General features: G+C 42.1%; 1 protein-coding gene across 1 annotated transcript in view; it reads right to left on the bottom strand.

The window, feature by feature from the left end:
* Positions 1 to 11,687: 11,687 nt before the first annotated feature.
* LOC139350956 (ras association domain-containing protein 5-like) overlaps positions 11,688 to 19,262 on the bottom strand; it is a 14,628-nt gene continuing 7,053 nt past the window's right edge. Inside the window, exons 2-3 of the mRNA XM_070992630.1 lie at positions 16,748 to 16,857; positions 11,688 to 11,717 (exon numbers count right to left, since the gene is read on the bottom strand). Coding sequence (XP_070848731.1) covers positions 11,688 to 11,717; positions 16,748 to 16,857 — 140 coding nt within the window. The remainder of the gene's footprint in view (positions 11,718 to 16,747; positions 16,858 to 19,262) is intronic.

The following is a 19,262-nucleotide window of genomic DNA, read 5'->3' as shown; positions in this document are numbered from 1 at the left end:
CAATATTTTTGGTTTGAAGTTAGTGATACTGAATATTTTGTGCAAAAATAATATATATTTCAACTTGACTGCTTCATTGAAAAAACATCTTCAGTCCACACTTCAATATTTCGACAGTTATTTAACATGTTGCCATGAAATTTGACGCACACATTCACATTTCCCTCAGGAAGACGGGTGATCACTTTGGTCATCCCCTGATTGTTCATCGCTGTCGTCCTGTCAAAGTTTTAGTTCGTCCAATACTTTGGTTCCTGCAAAACTTTGTCCCTATTAATCTCAGTCTCAGTTGTAGTTTTGTGTTAATTAGCAATGTTAGCACGCTAGCACACTCATCTAAGATGGTGAGCATGGTGATGATTATGCCTGCTAAGTATTAGCGTGCTAGCGTGTTGAAATTAGCATTTAGCTCAAGTCTAGCCCGATAGCACTGCTAGCAAAGCTGTAGACTCTCATAAAACCAGTCTCAGTATGCTAAATCAGTCTAGTGACCTCATCGCTGTCTGATTAAAAATTAGATTTTTAGTTTGGTGTCCTTTTCTTCTAATGTTTTCACATTAATATTAATAAAACTAGCTTTCACTTGCAGTATCAACATACTGGAGCTATTTCAAGAGCGATGAACAGGAGCCGGTGTTTCTAATTCAGTTTTATATGACTGTCTGCAAGCGTCTCCAGAAAGGCACCTATAGCGTCTGTATGTTGTCGTCATTCAGCGAACATGAGAAATAAAAAACATGTTGAACCCCTAAAACACAGAATGTTCAGTAGAGCAGCGACCTGGCTAACTGCTGAGTTTATGTGCTCGTAAAATGGATCAGAGTTTAACTCATGTTTTCAGCGGGTGGTCTCTCATATTGCCCCTTCATGGGCCAACAACTGTAAGCTATTACTGAGCACAGAGACAATTAAAAGTGTAATAACATGTAAAAGGCTGCGTTCTGCTACTTCCAGGACCTTGTTTCCAACTGCATGCAGGGTTAAAGGTTTTTAACATTACATGTTGGTATATTAGCCCACCCAGCTGCAATAAAGGCTAAAAAACATCATCGAAGCAGGTTCAGCTGCAGGGTGAAATCTGTGCTACATCTGCACTAAATCAACCCGAACCCACACACGCACACATGCAGCAGGACTGGGAACAACTAGTGGACAAGCTCGGAGATTTTTAGACAAACAGGCTCTAATTTAAAACCAGTGGGGTTAGAAAAGGGACTGAAAATAAATATGGCACATCTGGGGCAGCCAAGCCACCATCTTGTTCCTTAAAATACTCTAGATATCCATCCAAAACACACACAGTTCACAGATAAGCAGGCATGCCCCCATACTGTCCCTTAACTGTCCAGTGTGATACAGAAGGAGCTTTTTTTAGGTGTTTACTGCATATTTACACTTGTCATTTTAACTAAATCTTTCAACCACCCCTGCCTTTTTATGCTATTTTTAGCCACAATTTGACAGTAAAATGGTGCCTTAAAAGTTGATCTGCGCTGAAGCCGTTGAACATCAATGAACATGGGAATTTCTACAAACCAGACAATCAATCAATCAATCAATTACTGGAGAAAACAATCAGCAGATGAATGCATATGATGAAAATAATCATTAGCTGCAGTCATTTACAAAATAGCTAAAAATCAACTCATCTGCAACCACCTAAAGGATAAAATCCTGCTTTTATATCAAATGTATGAGTAACAATAATCTAAGCATGTTAATATCAATATGCAACATAATAAATGCACATGTTCCTTATTATATATATACTTTTACTCAAATCGGAGTACCTTTACAGTGTAGTATTAGTATTTTTACTTAAGCACAGGGTCTGAATATTTCCTCCACTTCTGTCCAACAGGACTCACAGAGGTGACCGGGAACAAGTGTGTGAAATCAGCCCTGACAAGGTTTCTCACACACCTGGTATTTCACGCTCACAGTCTCAATATAGAGACGACCCCAGTGTCTAAACACACACATGCAAAGAGCTGTGTGTGTGTGTGTGTGTGTGTGTGTGCGTGCGTGCCTGCGTGCGTGCGTGTGTGTGTGTGTGTGTGTGTGTGTGTGTGTGTGTGTGTGTGTGTGCGTGTATGGTCACTGGTGTTAATCTGCTGTCCAGTCACTTTGGCCCAGAGCCAGTCGGGTTAAACATTACTGACATTCCAGTTCAGGCAGCTCCTGACTAACATGCCGGCACCGTACTGTAACTCGAGGACACAAAGTGGACAGTAGTCCATTAAGGTTAAAACACATTGCACAACTTTTCTCCAGTACGTCATGTTTTATTCTAACGATGTTTTTGGCTGGAAGTGAAAAATAACTCAAAAATCTAAAATTAGTGCAGCAACAAAAACCTCTTTACACTCTGGTCTATGTGGGCTCTTGAAGTCATGTCAAATACACTGTGAGGTTGACATTTTGGAGACGCTTTGTTCTCATTGAACAGCAACTGTAATAAAAATATAAACAAAGCGAGTACAAGAGGTCAAAAGGCATGAATGAATTATACGCTGAGTTATGAGTTACAGCTCTATAATAATGAGTGAGACAGACGTAGCGAGACGGAGAGGTTGTGGCAGAGGAATGTGGTGCGGCGGTTTGGTGAGATGGATGGATGATCTGCAGCTCTGCAGTCGTAGTTATACTTTACATACTTTCCAAAGCAGAGGGAGGTCCTCGTGTTTCCTACAGAAAGCCGGGAGCAAGTTGTCACTGCTAATTTATCTTAAATACTCTCACACAGATTTTAGGTTCGTCCTCAAAAACAACCAATGTGATGCTTTTTTTGGCCTGTGCAGGAAATAATTTCAGTTAACTATTTGAAAACTTGCAATTTAGTTGGTTACACGTCCAAAATAAAACAAGCAATTGTCTGAGCTGTCCCTGTGGGAACTGTTTCATAATTTGTCAGTATCAGTATCAGTGAGACACAATGAAGATTAATTCAGGATAAAGAATAAAGACTAATTTAATCTGGACTTTTGTCTGATTCATTCTGATAAATTGCAGTTTATGCATCATGCTGTGTCTGCTGGTTGCACTGTATTCACTGTATTCCTATTATTTCAAAGAGACATGACCTTTACATTTGGTCCAACATCTAAAAGTATTTAGTTAATTTGAGTTTGATGGAAGGGTTTTAATCTCCTGTGGTGTCTATTTTTACTCTCTGACTAGAATGTCCTGTGAGAAGGACCGGTGTGTTTCTGCAGCTGAAGGTCTGGTTAAACTTTAATCCAGTTTCAAAGCGGGTCAGGCCAGACCTCTGTTTAACCTGACATCTATGTATCCTGGGTGATGGGACAGTAATGGCCTCAAGCAACATCAAAGCATCGAAACCAGATGTAAAGATGACTTAAATCTTACTCTCTTTCTAACTTTACACCATCATGTTATTTTTCTATTTTAGCCTAATTTAACTGTGAATTTCCTTGACATGAAAGTAAGTTAACAGATATAAGTTAATAAGCATGTTTTCTCAGCATACTCCTCATCAAAAGTTTTAGCCTTTCAAAAGAACCAAAAGTATAACAGCAAAAGTTCCAGAAATGGGTGTTTACCAGCTATGATGTATGTAAATGTTAGCATACCCAGCTAGCTAGCTTAATACTAGCTAACCAAGCTAAGCATTCTTTCCCAGGCCGAAGTGCGTTTCATGAGCTAACTACAATTTAGGAGGCTACAGGTTACTAAACAAACATTAATGGCCCACTGTATAATAATTCCTACTGTATGGAAGCTAGTCTTAGATGCTAGTAAATGTGCAAATGTGTGGGAAGTTACACAACCCCAGCCAAACTAGTTCTCTGAGTAGCATTCAAACAAACACACTGATTAGCCGCCATCCTGAAAGCCCAACGTTTAAGTGAAAATACAAACACTAAGCTCAAGCATAGTGACTTTTGTCTGGGGCATGTTAGCGTCAGTCTTCTAGCATTTTATCATGTAGCCTATGTAGCCATTAAGCTAATAGACATCAAACTCATGAAGCTAACGTTACTGTAGCTTAATTTGCTAGCTAGCAAGAACTAGCTAGCCAGCATTTTAGGTGGTAAAAATCGCTGCTACTGTAGCTTGAGATGAGAGGTCAGTTTGAAATAAAAGACCCACTGTTTCGACAATTACGACTAATTTAACGTAAATCTGTTGTTGTAAACTGTGTTATGTTTGAGGACAGAAAGCTTGACAGACGTAGCAACAATAAATAAGATGATTTCTTTACAGTTAATGAACAGTTGCTCTGGCTGCATATGGAGACCGCTCTGTCGCCACGTTCGACTTCAGAGGCTGTGGACAAAGCTGCTGCGGACATGGGAGGGACGGGTAGATAAAGTGTGGAGGGTGAGAAGTCACGCTATGTGAGAGGTTACGGCACAGGGCGTTGAAGGCTTAGCAGAGGTGAAAGGTCAGACTTTGAGGAATGTGTCATATTTAGAAAAACCAAGAAACAAACGAAGAGAGAGAGGCGGAGAGAGGGAATTTCCCCTCAGGCTCCCATGACCTCACCCAGGAAAGATGCTGTTACCTTGTGCAGGTAAGTGTGTGAGGGTTAGAAACAAGAGACTTTGTTGACATGTGTGTGTTGTGTGTGCACGTGAACAGGTTTGTGTTTGGAAGTGGGGTGTGTGTCTCTTTATTCTGCAGGTGGGTGTGTGTCCGGCCTCTAATTTAAAGGCAGTTAAGAGGAGATAGTTGTGGGTGGGTGGGTGTGTTTTAAAACTACTTTAAACGTGAGAACCAACAGTGAGTGTGTTTCTTTTGGGGGAAGCAGGTTTCACAGCTGGTCAGTTAGCCTTTTGGATGTGGTATTTTCCTGAACATCTGAATTACAGCAGCATAAAGTGGATAAATACATAGAATTTTGTCATCATGAAGTACAAGAAAGATGCAAATATGAATAAAAATGCAATGAAAAGTATGCATAAGATGAGAAAAACCTCTGACAGGATGAAGCTAGCTGCACTAAAGGGGGGGAAATCAGCAATTCATGAGGCTGAACAGCCAATCAGGCGGCTCTCTCTCCCTCGAGCCAACAGGGCTTTTAAGCAATGTTGAGAAGATTTATCATCCAACTGTGGTCTGGGAATACTCAGAGTAATAGTACGCAGGAGAGAATAAAGACAAGCCTGAAGGTGCAACCATCACACATACCTTAAAATGCTAAGCAGAAGCAGATTCACTGCTGAAGGAAACAAACAGGAAACAGCTCTGTGGGGTCCGAGTCGCCCTGTAACACCTGTGAGGACGAGTGGGAGCGTATGGATTCTCTTTGCTAATACAGGTGTTAAATATCCAGCCCCTCACTGCCTCAGGGAGTGTGAAACTGATCCACAAATTGCATGAAAGCCGTTGAGTGAGGTGTATTTTCACACATATAACGTCTCTGGAGGTCTCTATGCAGGTACTTGCACTATATGTTTGGATGTCACACACTGATATACGTTATTTTGTGTGTGTGTGTGAAAGCGTGTCCCAGCAATCTGTGTTCTGGCTGGAGGCCCGGTATTTCATCCTGACAGACAAAACACTCAGTGTCTCGTGATCAAAGGGCAGAGGAATGTCTTCTGAGGGTCACATGCAGCCTCGGTGTATCACATAATCACAGACAGACAGCGAGAGGAGGGACGCAGGCTTCAGTTCAAACGCTGCAGCCCCTTAGGGTTACACTGCAGCTGGGGGAGCAGAATTACACCGCCATTGATGATGATGAAGGTGCTGGACTTTAGCCTCCGCGCTAAAGTTCAGGCTGCATTTGTCATGCTAAGTTTAATTACTCATTTTTCCTTCAATGCAAAGACAGATGTTACCAGAAAACACACATTTCAAGCTAAATTTAAAAGCAATGCGTAACATATCACAATAACCCTGACATGCAAAGTACAAAAGCATTAGCATCAAAATATACGTAAAGTGGAAACAGACAAGTTTTCCCCATAGTGTTTCCAAGTGGTTTCACTGTTGGCGCCACTGTCGCCAGCTCGTCAAGTACAAAAACACACCGGACACACTGCATCTGTTTGAACGGAGCCTGTTCGCTGAAGGGAATCTCAGTGGAAATACTCGAGTACAAGTACCTCAAAATTGTACAGTACTTGAGTAAACTGTGAGTCACTTAGCGTTAAAAGCTGTTAAGTTGATAATTGTTAGCTGGCTATAAATAGGAAGCTACACCAGCGTCGGCTTGTAAACTGTATGATTCTGCTGATCCCGCCCACCGTGATAAGACAGTTTAGACAAACAATAAAGAGATCAAATCTGGCCTCACATCAAGCCCCTGCATGCACAGGGCAGACTCTGTCTGGAGGGAATGTGGAGAAAGGAGGGATGTAAAACACTGAAGGGTATGATTCAGGGGCCCCCTCTGACCCCACAGCCCCAAATGACTAAATCCATCCCCAACAGGGAGGTGATGGGGATTAAAGTCAGCTCATCACAGCAAACTCGTGGCTGACATGAAGGTTCATATCCAGCTCAAAGAGCACGTTATAGCAAGTACTGTCAGCCTGATTGGAGTTTCATGAGCCTGGGATCATTTGGTGGAAATTGCCTTTTCATAAAAACATACACAGATCTTTTTTAGCCGAATCCTAAATTGAATTACTTATAATCTAACAGGATAAGAGGAAGCAGCTGGCCTGGACTCAAACACTTTAAAGAACCTGCTCAGCCAGAGCAGCACAATAACAGAATTGTGTGAGATATAATGTAGAATCACCGGCCAAACACACACACACACACACACACACACACACACACACACACACACACACACACACACACACACACACACACACAGAGTTCAATTCAATTCAAAGAGATTTATTGGTGAGATAAGCTTTTCTTACGCTGCCAAAACAATCTCTCCTCCTCCCTCTTGCAGTCTCTCCTTCCTATACAGACTTCAGCTGAACTCTTCAGTCTTCAGTCGAACTTTTCATATAAATAAATGAAAAATCAGAAAAACTCTGAGACATTTGAGCTCTTGGTTTAACTCGAGAATCTGGGGTTGTTTTATCAAAACAACAGTAACGCTTCTGTTTTCTCTGTGTGTCTCCTCGGGCCTTTCTTCTCTCTGGCTGTAGTTCAGTCTGAGGCCTGTCAGTGTCTTCAGCCGACGGCGTATCTACGTGTTTCATTTTGCTGACGGTAAAATCAGCGTGCTGCTGCTCTGTGTAGGCTGCATGAATGGTGAATGTGTGTCATTTACAGTGAGGTTTTAACCCAGCCGGTCGGTATCTGAGGCTGAGATTGTCTGCCTGGATAAGGACAGGATCCCAGATAAGACCAAACAAACATACACTGAATGGCGTGATACACACACACACACGCACACACACAAAGAGAGGAGTCCGTTGTCGCGTCCCACCCTGATACAGATCTGTGTTTTCTTTGAACCACCCACAACTGAAACAGAAAAATTACTTAAAATGTGCATTTACAGTACAGAGTTCAATTTATCTCCTGATGCACTGTTCTGGACTCCTGCACAGAATTCAGCTGGGTTTCACTTTGTGATGAAGAGCGCTGATGCCTCCATGCAAAAAGAAAAAGACAAAAAAACAGCAAAAGTGGAGCCTTGGATGCCCATATGGTAGATAAAACAGGATAAAGTGCCCTCTGGAGTGCCCTTGCAGTGGAGAAAACATGATAAAGTGCCATCTAGGGTTCCCCTTCAAAGGAGAAAACGTGATGCTACATGTTGGCCTATAAATGATTACACAGTTGTGTGTTTTTATTACAGAGGTGTAGTATTTATCTGAGTCACATGGTAAAACAGATGCAGATATTTTGCAGTATTTTTGCACAGAAGCACTGCTGACAGGCTTCAAACAAAAGACCCTTAACCCATTAAAGCTGCTTCTTGAAACCACCACCTGCCGCTGTCACTCACCTGTATTTAAGTTTCTGTTGTCACATGACTTCACAAACATCAACTAAAATAGCACTTTGAACACTGCTAGCCTTTAGCTCGCAGAAGCTAAAGCTTGATAGATCACTTGGTTGTGGTCGGGGAAGGATTGTGTTTTCAGTTAAATACTGAAGTCAGTGGAGACTCAGTGTTGACAATGAAGCAAATTAGTAGACGTTAAGCATAATTTTTAGGACAAAGGGTTGTTTTGTTCACAACTAGAATCCACTGCAGTCAAACTTTATGCTCCTGCGGAGGCTCAGAAGCAGAAACATGTGTTGGTTACAACATCTTTAAGAGTGTTTGGATATACTGAAAAACGCAATGGAAGGAAAGCTGCACTATACAGTATGTTTGTTTATTTGTGTATTTGGATGCTCACTACCTACATTTTCCAAGTATTTACCATTTTTAAAGAGGTCTAATAAACAAAAAATACATGAAAGTAACACAAGTCAGTCCGGGTCCCACAGAGACTCCTCAGAGGCGACGTGGGGCTCAGCTGGCGTTCACTGTAACTCACTATAAAACGCGTTAGCTGCACTGTTGGCCATGTTGGGACACGTCAGGAGCCAAAAATGAAGGAAATCAATGGGACTCGTCTGTTGTTGGGTCTCTAATCCGTTGCCTGGTGTCCTGTTTCTGCAACAGGCAGCTGATGACGGGGGAGCTTTGTCTGTCAGACCTGCATCTGACTGAGGAGTTAATCCGTCACAATCCACAAAGATTACAGTGTTATACTGGCTGCTATAATTCATCTCTCTGTTACTGCCTGCGCCGTCTCTGAGTCTCTTTGTCTCTCTCAGTCTGTTTGTACAATGTAGGAAATGGATAACATTATCAAAGAATTTGATAGCACGTCAGACAATAGCCTGAATATTCAATGAAAGCTGCAGGTTTATGTGAAATCCTAAAAATACAGCATTGAGCAGCTTGCAGACTTTTCTGCTTCCAGTCTGCGTCTGCAGTTCTGGAGCCATAAATCTTTGTGGTTTTCTTCTGTTTATCCTTGTTGTTCATGCACCAACTTATAAACTCTGCTCCTCATTGTTTGACGTTTGTTTTTATGATTTTCACAATTGTTTTCTTTGCCACATTTGTTTTTCATTTTCATGGCCAATGCATGTGTAGTTCAGGAGGAAGCGGTTCTGTGTTTTCAGGACGTTTTTTCCTCTCGAATGCTATTTTCTGTCTCAGTGGTTTCAAAGTTTTTGCACACTGTTAAACAACATTAAGTGTTTCACATATTTTGGTGTCAGCTGACTCCAAAACTTAACTTAAGTAGTGTGATGCTATATTGAGTGACTTATTTAAATCGAAGACACCATGTTTTTAGCAACGTTAGCATTCATTTGGAGTTTTGTTTGTGGTCATACAATCAATGCAAACACAATATTCAGTCTCCTTTTAGCTGTTTTTGGTCTCCACCATCAGTTAAATGCTCCGCTATGTTTAGCATCTAGCCGCTAACTTTGTCCGTCTGTGCTAGGCAGGTGGTTTGCAGTTGAAAGTAGCTCAAAATGCTACTCAGGACTTCATTATAGAAAGTAAAATGTGCTGTTTGTTATGCAACCGAGGATATAATGGAGATTAATAATTCATTAAAACAAAGGTGTTTGAGGAAAGGATGCACAGTTTTTGTTGACTTTTAGCTTTTATTCCCTCAGTATGGAGGTTTAATGCTTCTATTATAAATGGACAAAATGCTAATGTTGCTAAAATGTATATTGACATAAACCCAAAGACATGTCCGTCCTGTGTGCGTGCATCTCCCCGTCTGCCTCTTTCGGTCGGCAAAACTGACATTTGCCTTTTATGTAAACATGTTTTATCTCAACAAGTGTGATTTTCTCCCAAACTCTTCATCCATTTCCTTCTCCGTATGGCAGGTAAGCCTCCGCCCTGTTTGTGTCTTCCTTAACACAATGAGCGGCTGATTAGAGGGCTGGAGGAAAGGGGAGATTTAGATAGATGCATGCAGAGGAAGAGAGGTATGATAAGCAGATAGTGATGATGTTTGTAGGCAGGAAGGACAGCATGAAACCAGATGTTTGATAGCGGGGATGGCTGAGGGGAAGTTGACATTATTTAAAAACGCTGTATTTAATGGTCAGTGAGCAGCAACACGGAGGATGATGGGAGTTTAGTGCATTGAACAATATAATTTTGAGGACTTTTCTTTCTTTGAATTGGATATTAAATGAAAGACAATGAATAAAAAGCTATCTGAAACCAAAAATATGAGTGTTAGTCAGACCTTACATGGTTGAACTTCAGTCTTCTGTCATTACAGGAAATCGTTCAACATGTTGTCAGCTAGCAGTTAGCTTCATTAGCATAAACAGGGGGAAACAGCTAGCCTGGCTCTGACTGATATTTCGGCACGTAACTGAGCTGAAAGAGCCAGGCTAGCTTTCTACACCTGTTTTCAGTCTTTATGCTAAGCTACGCTAACTGTCTGCAGGCTGTATATTCACCATAGAGTCATGAAAGTATTGCAGTATTCCTCATAATGTTCAACCGTTCTTTTAATGTGCAGTCAAGAACGTAAAAATCAATTAAAACATATCAGTGATTGTCTCTGAAAACTGAAAAGATGAAACAGTCTATTGGCCAGAGAGTAAAGTTTCTGAACCAGCCTGAACTTTGACCTTTATTGAGAGCATTAACAGTTGTGGCAGTGAAACAGGGAGTGTGTGTGTGGGCGTGTGTGTGTGTGTTTATCTGTGCTGTAAGATTGTGTGGAGGTGAAACATCTCGGATAACAATATGTGTGCATGCTTTTTTTAACCTCCAATTAAATGATTTAGTGGCTGCAGTTATGGGTTTTAGCCTGACTCAGGGTGTGTGTGTGTGTGTGTGTGTGTGTAGGTGTGTGTGTGTGTGTGTAGGTGTGTGTGTGTCTCTGTGTGGGTGTATGTGTGTGTGTGTGCCCCACCCCTGTCGTCACAAGAAACAATGGAGAAATTAAATTATGCTGAATCTCCAGTTTTGGTGCCGCAGCATTTGATATTTTTCCTCCGGAGGAACATTCACGGCTGTGAAACTTCTGTTTATTTATATCTCGAAACACACAAACCAATATAAGTGAAGTACAGACGGTCTTTAAGAGGGGAAAAACCATTAAGGAGAGTTTAAATCTGGATCACCATGAGACCGTTAGCTAATGCTGACAGTAAATAACGAACAGAACATGGAGGAGGTAGCTCCAGGAAAAGCCTGTGAGCTAAGAGTTTCAGATTGTCGATGTATAATTTAAAGCTTAATATCAACCCGCTTTCAAAATAAAGCTTAGGGAGAAATATTTTAGGTTGCAGTCACAGTTTGGTTTAGGCTCCAAAACCACTTGGTAAGGTTTAGGAAACTCCGCTGGTTACATAAGTTAAATGGGCTACCTGACGTTACGTGAAGCTGGCTGAAATGTTTTGATTATAGTGATAGTTTTCCCTTTTTTCGTTGATGATATTTCAATTTTTCTCTCATGTGCACAACTTAAAAACTGAACTTTCCTTCATTGTGAGCTGATGTGATCTGAGTTCATACTACAGCACACATGCACTTATCATGACTAACATAATTAGCTTCATTTAGCCTGATTATGCTAACCGTGATTTGGCCTTGTGGAGTGTTTCAGTAAAGGTAGTCCAGATTTTTATAACCTCTTTTCTGGCTTAAACCGCACATTTAGATAATCATATAAACATCATATTGTGGCGACAGAAACCCACATAAGCCCTTAACCCTGCTTTCTCAGAATTACCCTGAAAATCCGCCTTCAAACACCCTCATCAGTGCAGAACTCCTCCTAATAACAGGTGATATGACAGAGATGAGACATAAACACAGCGCAGGTCAAAAGTACAAAGATTTTGAAGAAAGAACGAAGTGCAGATAAGAGTCGCACTTTAGTGGAAGGTTAATGTGACGCAAGAGAGAAAGAAAGAAAAGGAAGAAAAGAGTGAAAACAGAGCGGAAAGTAAGGAAAAATACGTGAAACGTGTTCCCACACAGGAATATTTCCTCCAGCTTCACATCACTTTCCCTTCCTGCAGGTTTTGTTTGTGTGTGTGTGTTTGCGAGTGTGTATTTACGGCGTGTTACCGCACCCCGAGCTTAAACTCGCCAATAGCTGTTAATGAGTGGCCATAAAAGCTCAGAGGGAAAACACGTTAACATTCCTCCGTCTTTTAAATTTACTTTTCTTACTTTAAAAACGTCGCCTGCTCTCCTCCCTGCCGACTTTAAAACCTGCTGCGTAGAAAGATGTACAGTAAAATACGACCTGAAAGAAGATGTTAGCTCGTTCATCTGTGAGCGTGACGGAAGATCAAGCTGCTTATTTTATTCTAAGCACTTACAGACCAGAAAATAAGAACTATTTCATTAATTGGCTGGATTTTTAAAGCTCTTGTCAAACGTAAAAACCAACAAAATGCATTTAGACAATGACGGGACACTTGAAATGTATAAATCTGAGGGAACACAAGACGATTGAAGGGATGAGAAAGAAGAATACCTTGAAATGTCGCCTATTTCTAGAAATACTGTATACTTTAACCTCTTAAGACCTCTGAAAATCTTAAAATAAAAGCATTTAAGGTGGAAAAATGGCTTTTTGGTTGCTCAAATAAGGTCAGAAGGTCACAAGTTGACACTGCCTGCTTTGTTTCAAAGGGTCAAAAAGGTCGAGAAGAAATCATGATAAGATAATAATATTTTCCCTTAAACCAGCCGAAAACAAAAGGGATGATAACTGTAGACGTAGATATTTTGTGTAGCGATTCATGCTAACTTTCATGCTGACTCCTGTTGTCCTGTTCAGTCAACGGCGTCTTTGAATCAGTCATCAGCGGCTCTGACCGGCTGCTGTTAATGAGCCTCCATTAGAGCCGAAGAGAAAACACATGAACATTCCTCCTCATCCACATGTGCTCTCCCTCCCTGCACCTCCTTTGTTTTCCCTCCTCTCCCTCCGCCTGTGTTTGTCTTTCCCAGCAGACAGGAAGTGGACCCCACGGCCAGTTATTCTCTCTTTCTCGCTGTCAATCATTCACAGCCTCCCCCTTCAGCCAAGCCAATCACAGGGCAGGAGGATGGTCACACTGTACAAGCAGTGGTTATGTCCAGTTTACCGAAGAAAGAGGTAATAAAGTACTCACATACCTAAAGTGATGACTGTTCATCCTCCTCTCTTTAGGTCAAATGCCACTCTGTTTTTACTTGCACGACATTCAGGAAACCAAACTGTTTTCAGCAGAATAAAAGCAGGAAGTAAAAGGAAGTCTAATCTAAATTAGCCTGTGCTAAAAATCACAGAAACGATGTGGGATTTGTGCTGGAGAGGACAAATATGCACCAATACCAGCAGAACCAACACCCAGTAATCGTTTGACAATGTTTGACTTTTATGCAACCTGTTAAATATTAAGTGTTTCCAAGCAACTGCTAAATGCTAATATTAATATTAATACTAATGACTAAAATCTGATTAATGTTGGTTGCACACAGCCAAAGACTAGCCACTCTAACAGCTCTCAGGCGGTATGAGCTAAATGTTAACATGCTAACAATGACAACATGCTAATAATCAGCAGGTAGAACGTTTCATAATTGAGTTTAGTGTGTTAGCATGCTAACATTAGCCTACTAGAAGCAAACACAGTGCACAGCTGAGGCTGATGGGAATGCCGTTAGCGTTGCAGCTGTCTGGTCATAAAGTCTTGATCAAACTTTTATGATGGCGCCGGATGAAAAGTCAGAGGATGATCAAACTGATTACAGTTCCTCCTGCTGCAAACATGAATGTCTCCGTGAAATGTCACAGCAATCCATCCGAAAGTTATACAGACATCTCACTGACAAATCCTAAATGTCAGATTTCATGGTGGAACTGGATTAAAAGTCAGGGGATCGCAGCAGGATTCATCCTGAGGGGAGCGCGACTGTCTGCACAGTAACGTCCAACTGATGTTCAAATATTTCAGCCTGGACCGAAGAGGTGGACGAACACCATCTCTACGGCTGCTAGCATCTCTAAAACGCTTGTTAACGATGAACCAAAAGACAAATGAAAGAAAGAAACTCATCGACTCCTCCATCACTTTCTCGGAAAGACACGAGAGCTCATGACTCGTGGCTCAGCCTCGTGGCTGCGAATCAGGTTATTATCTCTGACATTCGCTTTCTGGACGGTTTCTCCACCACAAACCACAGAGCCATAGAAACACAGGGGGAAAAGGATGTTGACAGAGTCACTCTTTCAGATGCTTCAGCACTTTGTAAAGGTCTGTTTGCAGAAAGAAGCTGACAGGAAACACAGGGGAGCAGGAACATTAGTGCTGTGAGCTGCTTCTCATGAGAAAACACTTTCTGCTGTAGCATCAGTCACATCAGGTTTAACGCCAAAATAAGTCATTTGTCTGTTCAAAGTGCCAAAACATGCCAGACTGTCATTTATTTATTTAATCACCTCGTTTAAAGTTTAAAAACACTGAGATTTTTCTTTACACTTGAACCAAGCAGGCTTCAGTTTTCTGAGCGTTTGTTATTATTCTGCTTGTGCAACTCTAAGAAAATATATATCTATACAGCATGAATGATCTGACACACTGACAGCTCTCTGCAGCACACACACACACACACACACACACACACACACACACACAAACACACACACACACATGTTGGCCCAACTGTACCCAGCTGAAAATGTATTTTCATTAAAAATATCTGACACAACCTAAAAACCCACAGAGCTCCACTCAGCACTACTCAGCAGTGTCAGGGTGTGTGTGTGTGTGTGTGTGTGTGTGTGTGTGTGTGTGTGTGTGTGTGTGTGTGTGTGTGTGTGTGTGTGTGTGTGTGTGTGTGTGTGTGTGTGATCAGCACTGGTTTGAAATGTGCTGAGTTAATCCCCCGTACGCCGGCTGAAAAAAACCACATCAGTGTCGACGGATGGTGGAGCCAAACCCAGATGGAGCTCAGCGACGACTGGAAAAATTAAAACTGGTGTTACTGGGAGAGGAGAGGAAAACAGTGCGGCGTGAAGTCAGCTTGTTCGGGACCACAGTCGTAAATGGGTTGATAAACACGAGGCAGAGGAATCTCCTGACAAGATGAGACAACCGCTGCTGAAAATGACCGAAACTCCTCTGAAATATTAAGCGTCCATCGGTCTAAACCTACAGTCCAGAGCAGAGCGTCATTAGCACGACTACAGGCTGGGATATTACAGTTAACTGGCTGCACATGAAAGACATGTTACTGTAAAGCTCTAACTTTGGCCCCAAAATCACAAATCAGAGACCATGCTGGGGACAGTATGTCATAATAAGTCATCTGTGGAGCCAGCAGAAGGCGTGCAGTTTCAGTTTGACTAAGCTAGGCTAGCAGTTTCCCTTCGATTCCAGTCTTTGTGCTAAGCTAGGCTAGGCACATCCAACAATAACTTATCTTCCTTAAGTCTGTTTTCTCGTCTGACTCTGGCTAAGATGCTGGATTGCTCCTTTAAGGTTAAAGACATTTTTAAGGTTCTAGTCCTGTGTATCTGCGCTAACTCTTACATGCTAAATATATGTCCAATAATCATTTCTGGGGTGTTTTTATGTCACAGTCCATCAGCGTTTTCATGTTTGTTGGCTCATCTTGAACCACAGTTTTTAAATGAAAGTCTTCACATGAATCACGGTTGAACTGTGTGTGAGAGTGTGACGCTGCTCCACATCCTGAACCTGTTTCCTGTCGGTGAAATAACTCTGGATGCAGCAGTGCGTTCACACACGTTCACACACACACTGTTAAAGGCTGAAGCCCTCACAGATACAGTTCATCTTAATACAGCCTGGTGTGGTCTGCACAAATACTCTAACATGAGCCAGACCTAACACACACCCAGCTGTCTTCCAGGAATTACACAGTACACACACACACACAAGCCATTCTTGGTGAGTGATGCATTATGGGTGTGTGTGTGCTGTCTTGGGGTCCAGTGTTTGATTGAAGCTCACTGGAATTCAACACATTACGGAAAAACAGCGAAACGTGTCAGAGCTCACACTTGTGTCATCATCGTATGATGTCATATTATCACATGATCATTAATTAACTGCTGATTTTTTTATTGATTAATCGTTCAGAAAAGACTGAAAACTGCTTATCAGCCTCCTGAAGTCCACGCTGATGTCTTGACTCAGCATTTTTTAACCCAAAAATCCTCCATTTACTGTCACATTAGACAAATAAAGCTTTTCTTACTGTTTATTCAGAAAATACTTCACCGTTACTCGGATACTTTTGGCTTGATTGACGCCCAAGAAGCTGTTTGACACCAGCAGGCAAAATGTTTGACTCCAGCACCCTCCTGTGGTCACACGCTGTACTACAACTGATGAGTTTTCCAAACTCTAACCCATTTAAAACTGATCCTGGAGCAGGTTTAACTGTAAGTATCACATCTGTCAGTGAAGTCTGCAGTTTTGACTGTTAGCAGCTGATAAAATTTGTCAAAATGCATCCGTTAACACAGAGTAGCAGCTCGAAGTCCTGATTCCATTAATTTAGAATTAAATATCTTTAAGTCAACATGGCTGAGAGACCTTTAAAATGCATCTACTTCAGCTGCTGAGGAAGACCATGTGACCTGATTGAAAGCTCCGACAAGCACTCCTCAAACATGAGCAACAATCAGAGTTTGTGAGGGTGGAAAAGGCTCTCGCATTGCGTTAAATCCTCCTGTCGAAGCCACAGTGATGATATGAATGTGTGTGTTCATGCAGACTGAAGTACTTTGATGAGAAAAGCCCAAACTGGGAAGATCCACTCTGTCTGTGTACTCACATGGAGCGGCGTGTTGTTGTTGAGCTGGTCCTGACTGACAGGTGACGCTGCAGGGTGACAGTCCAGAGACACTCGGTCCCGACACGCCGCGTGACACGTGTACTTACAACCTGCAGAGAAACCAAACCATCGATTGATTGATTGATTGATTGTGAGAGGAAAACAAGTAAAGGGTGAGACAGAAAGGGTGTGTCTGTGACTGCAGGGCCACAGGTGAGGGACGTGCAGGTGTGTAACGTATATGCAAATCATCTTTTGATATCGAGTTCTGCGTTTGCAAATGAAAACCGACTACATTCAAATTCTGACACGGAGAAAATAAGAGGGTTCAAAACCAGGTCAGCTGGATTCGACCTATTTTGTTTTTATCAGTCTGAAAATCATGAAAGAGCAAAATCTGAGATTTGAGGGAAAAAAAACAATGAATAAACAATCAAATGTTTATAGAAATGAAAGAGGAACACTTCTTACAGAAAATACTGAACACTGAACATCAAACCGCTGAATGTGAAAGAGAAACATGTTCAGAAAAAGGCTGAAAAACAACAAACGTTCTGAGTTCAGAGACATTTTGGATCTCAGTCCTCAAATCTAAATCAATAAGATCAACGAAACATTTATTTTGTTTTATGAATGAAAAGCAGATTTATATTTGCAGTCATCAGTTATAAGCTCCTGCTCCTCCTGAATGTATTAACTCAACAAAATATTTATTTATTACACATTTTGGGGACATTTTGGTGGCTTTATTGGACAGCTGACAGCAGAGTTTCACATTAAACGAGGCTACAATAACAACAGGTCGATTAATGATTTAAATCATTTGTTAAATAAAAATAAATATTCTGTTTCCAGCTCATAAAATGTGAGTATTTGCTGCTTTTCTCTGTTTAAATCATTAAAATCTGAGCGTTTCTGATGGGATGGACTTTCAGATGTTAAAGTTAAAAATTAAATTACATTTTGGTTGCAGCTCTAATCATGTGAAGATAATTTTGTCCTTGAGGCCCACCCGTAGTTCCTTCATTCCTTCCTTATAACTCTTATTGGAGAGTATCACACACACACACACACACACACACACACACACACACACACACACACACACACACACACACACACACCAAAGCTTCAACACTGGCCAGAATCCAGCAGCACCATTAAGTATTGAAATAACCGAAGAGAGGAAGAAGTTTTTTTTAAACACTTCCTGTCAACAAACAAACATTATTCACTCCAACAAGCCACACGTCAATGCTAACAACAAACAAACACCTGCGCATACTCTGTGCATGTGTGTGTGTGTGTGTGTGTGTGTGTGTGTGTGCGCGTGCCCACGGTCCTACCTGGTGACCTCTTTTTCACGTGCTGTCCGACTTTATCCGACAGTTTGCACATGGCTGCTCCCATCTCCCATCTTCATCTCGCACACACACACCTCGGCATCCTCACTTTGATCACCTCCTCACACACGCGCACGCACACACACGCACGCACACACACAGGAGTGAGTCCCACATGCAGCACAGCAGCAGCACTCTCTCTCCTCTGTCCCTGCAGTCTTTTTCAGGGTCTCTCGGCCGCGTTCTGCTCTCTGTCAGACTTCAGATGCTGATTTGCGTCGCCGCCACTCGCTCTGTTTCCCCGTGTGTGTGTGTGTGTGTGTGTGTGTGTGTGTGTGTGTGTTGTGCTGAGTGGGTGATTTAACAGTCAAATGGAGGCCACAGTGTGATGGACACACAGACAGCAGAGGAGGGGTGGTGCTGCTGCCTGTGGACGGAGGACTGCTGACTCAGTCACTCCTGTCCTCTGTTTCCCTGTGCTCACTTACGTAGCTTGTTATGACTAGTGTGTGTGTGTGTGTGTGTGTGTGTGTGTGTGTGTGTGTGTGTGTGTGTGTGAGTGTGTGTGTGTGTGTGTCCTGCTGCCACTCTCCATTCATCCGTTCACTCTATCATCCATCTCGATGCCTTTTGACAATGAACTTGATCCACAGAGGAAGAGGAAGAGCCTTCAGCATCCCTCCAAACATCCGTCCGTCCCATCGCTCGCGCTGGAAACATGCGGACACACATCCAAAGCGTCTGCGCTGCTGTCAGCTGGGCTGTCGTGACACTGAGCACAGACATCATGTTCCCCAGAGGATGAGTCCTCTGACTTCTCCTCTAGCGCCACCACGAGGTTCACTTTTCTCATTTTAAGTGAAATATCTCAACAGCTATTGGATGGACTGCCATGAAATTCAGCGCACGCGTTCATGTTTTCCTCATGACTTCATCCACGTAGCGCCACCATCAGGTCAAAACACCCACAGAACTAATCAACTTCCCATCAGCCTCAGCTGCACTTAGTGTGCAAGGCTAATTAGAAAGTGTTAGCATGCTAACACGCTGAGCTAAGCTGAAGCGCATTAAAACCCTGCAAAACATTAGCGTGTTGGCGTTCTGAATCTGTTAGCATGCTAACGTTTAGCAGGTTTATGGCGTGCACTTTTACTCGAGTAGAGCTCTCGTGT

This window comes from Chaetodon trifascialis, chromosome 22, assembly GCF_039877785.1.
Source record: "Chaetodon trifascialis isolate fChaTrf1 chromosome 22, fChaTrf1.hap1, whole genome shotgun sequence".
NCBI classification, from domain to species: domain Eukaryota; kingdom Metazoa; phylum Chordata; class Actinopteri; order Chaetodontiformes; family Chaetodontidae; genus Chaetodon; species Chaetodon trifascialis.
This window is presented reverse-complemented; position numbering and strand designations above follow the sequence as displayed.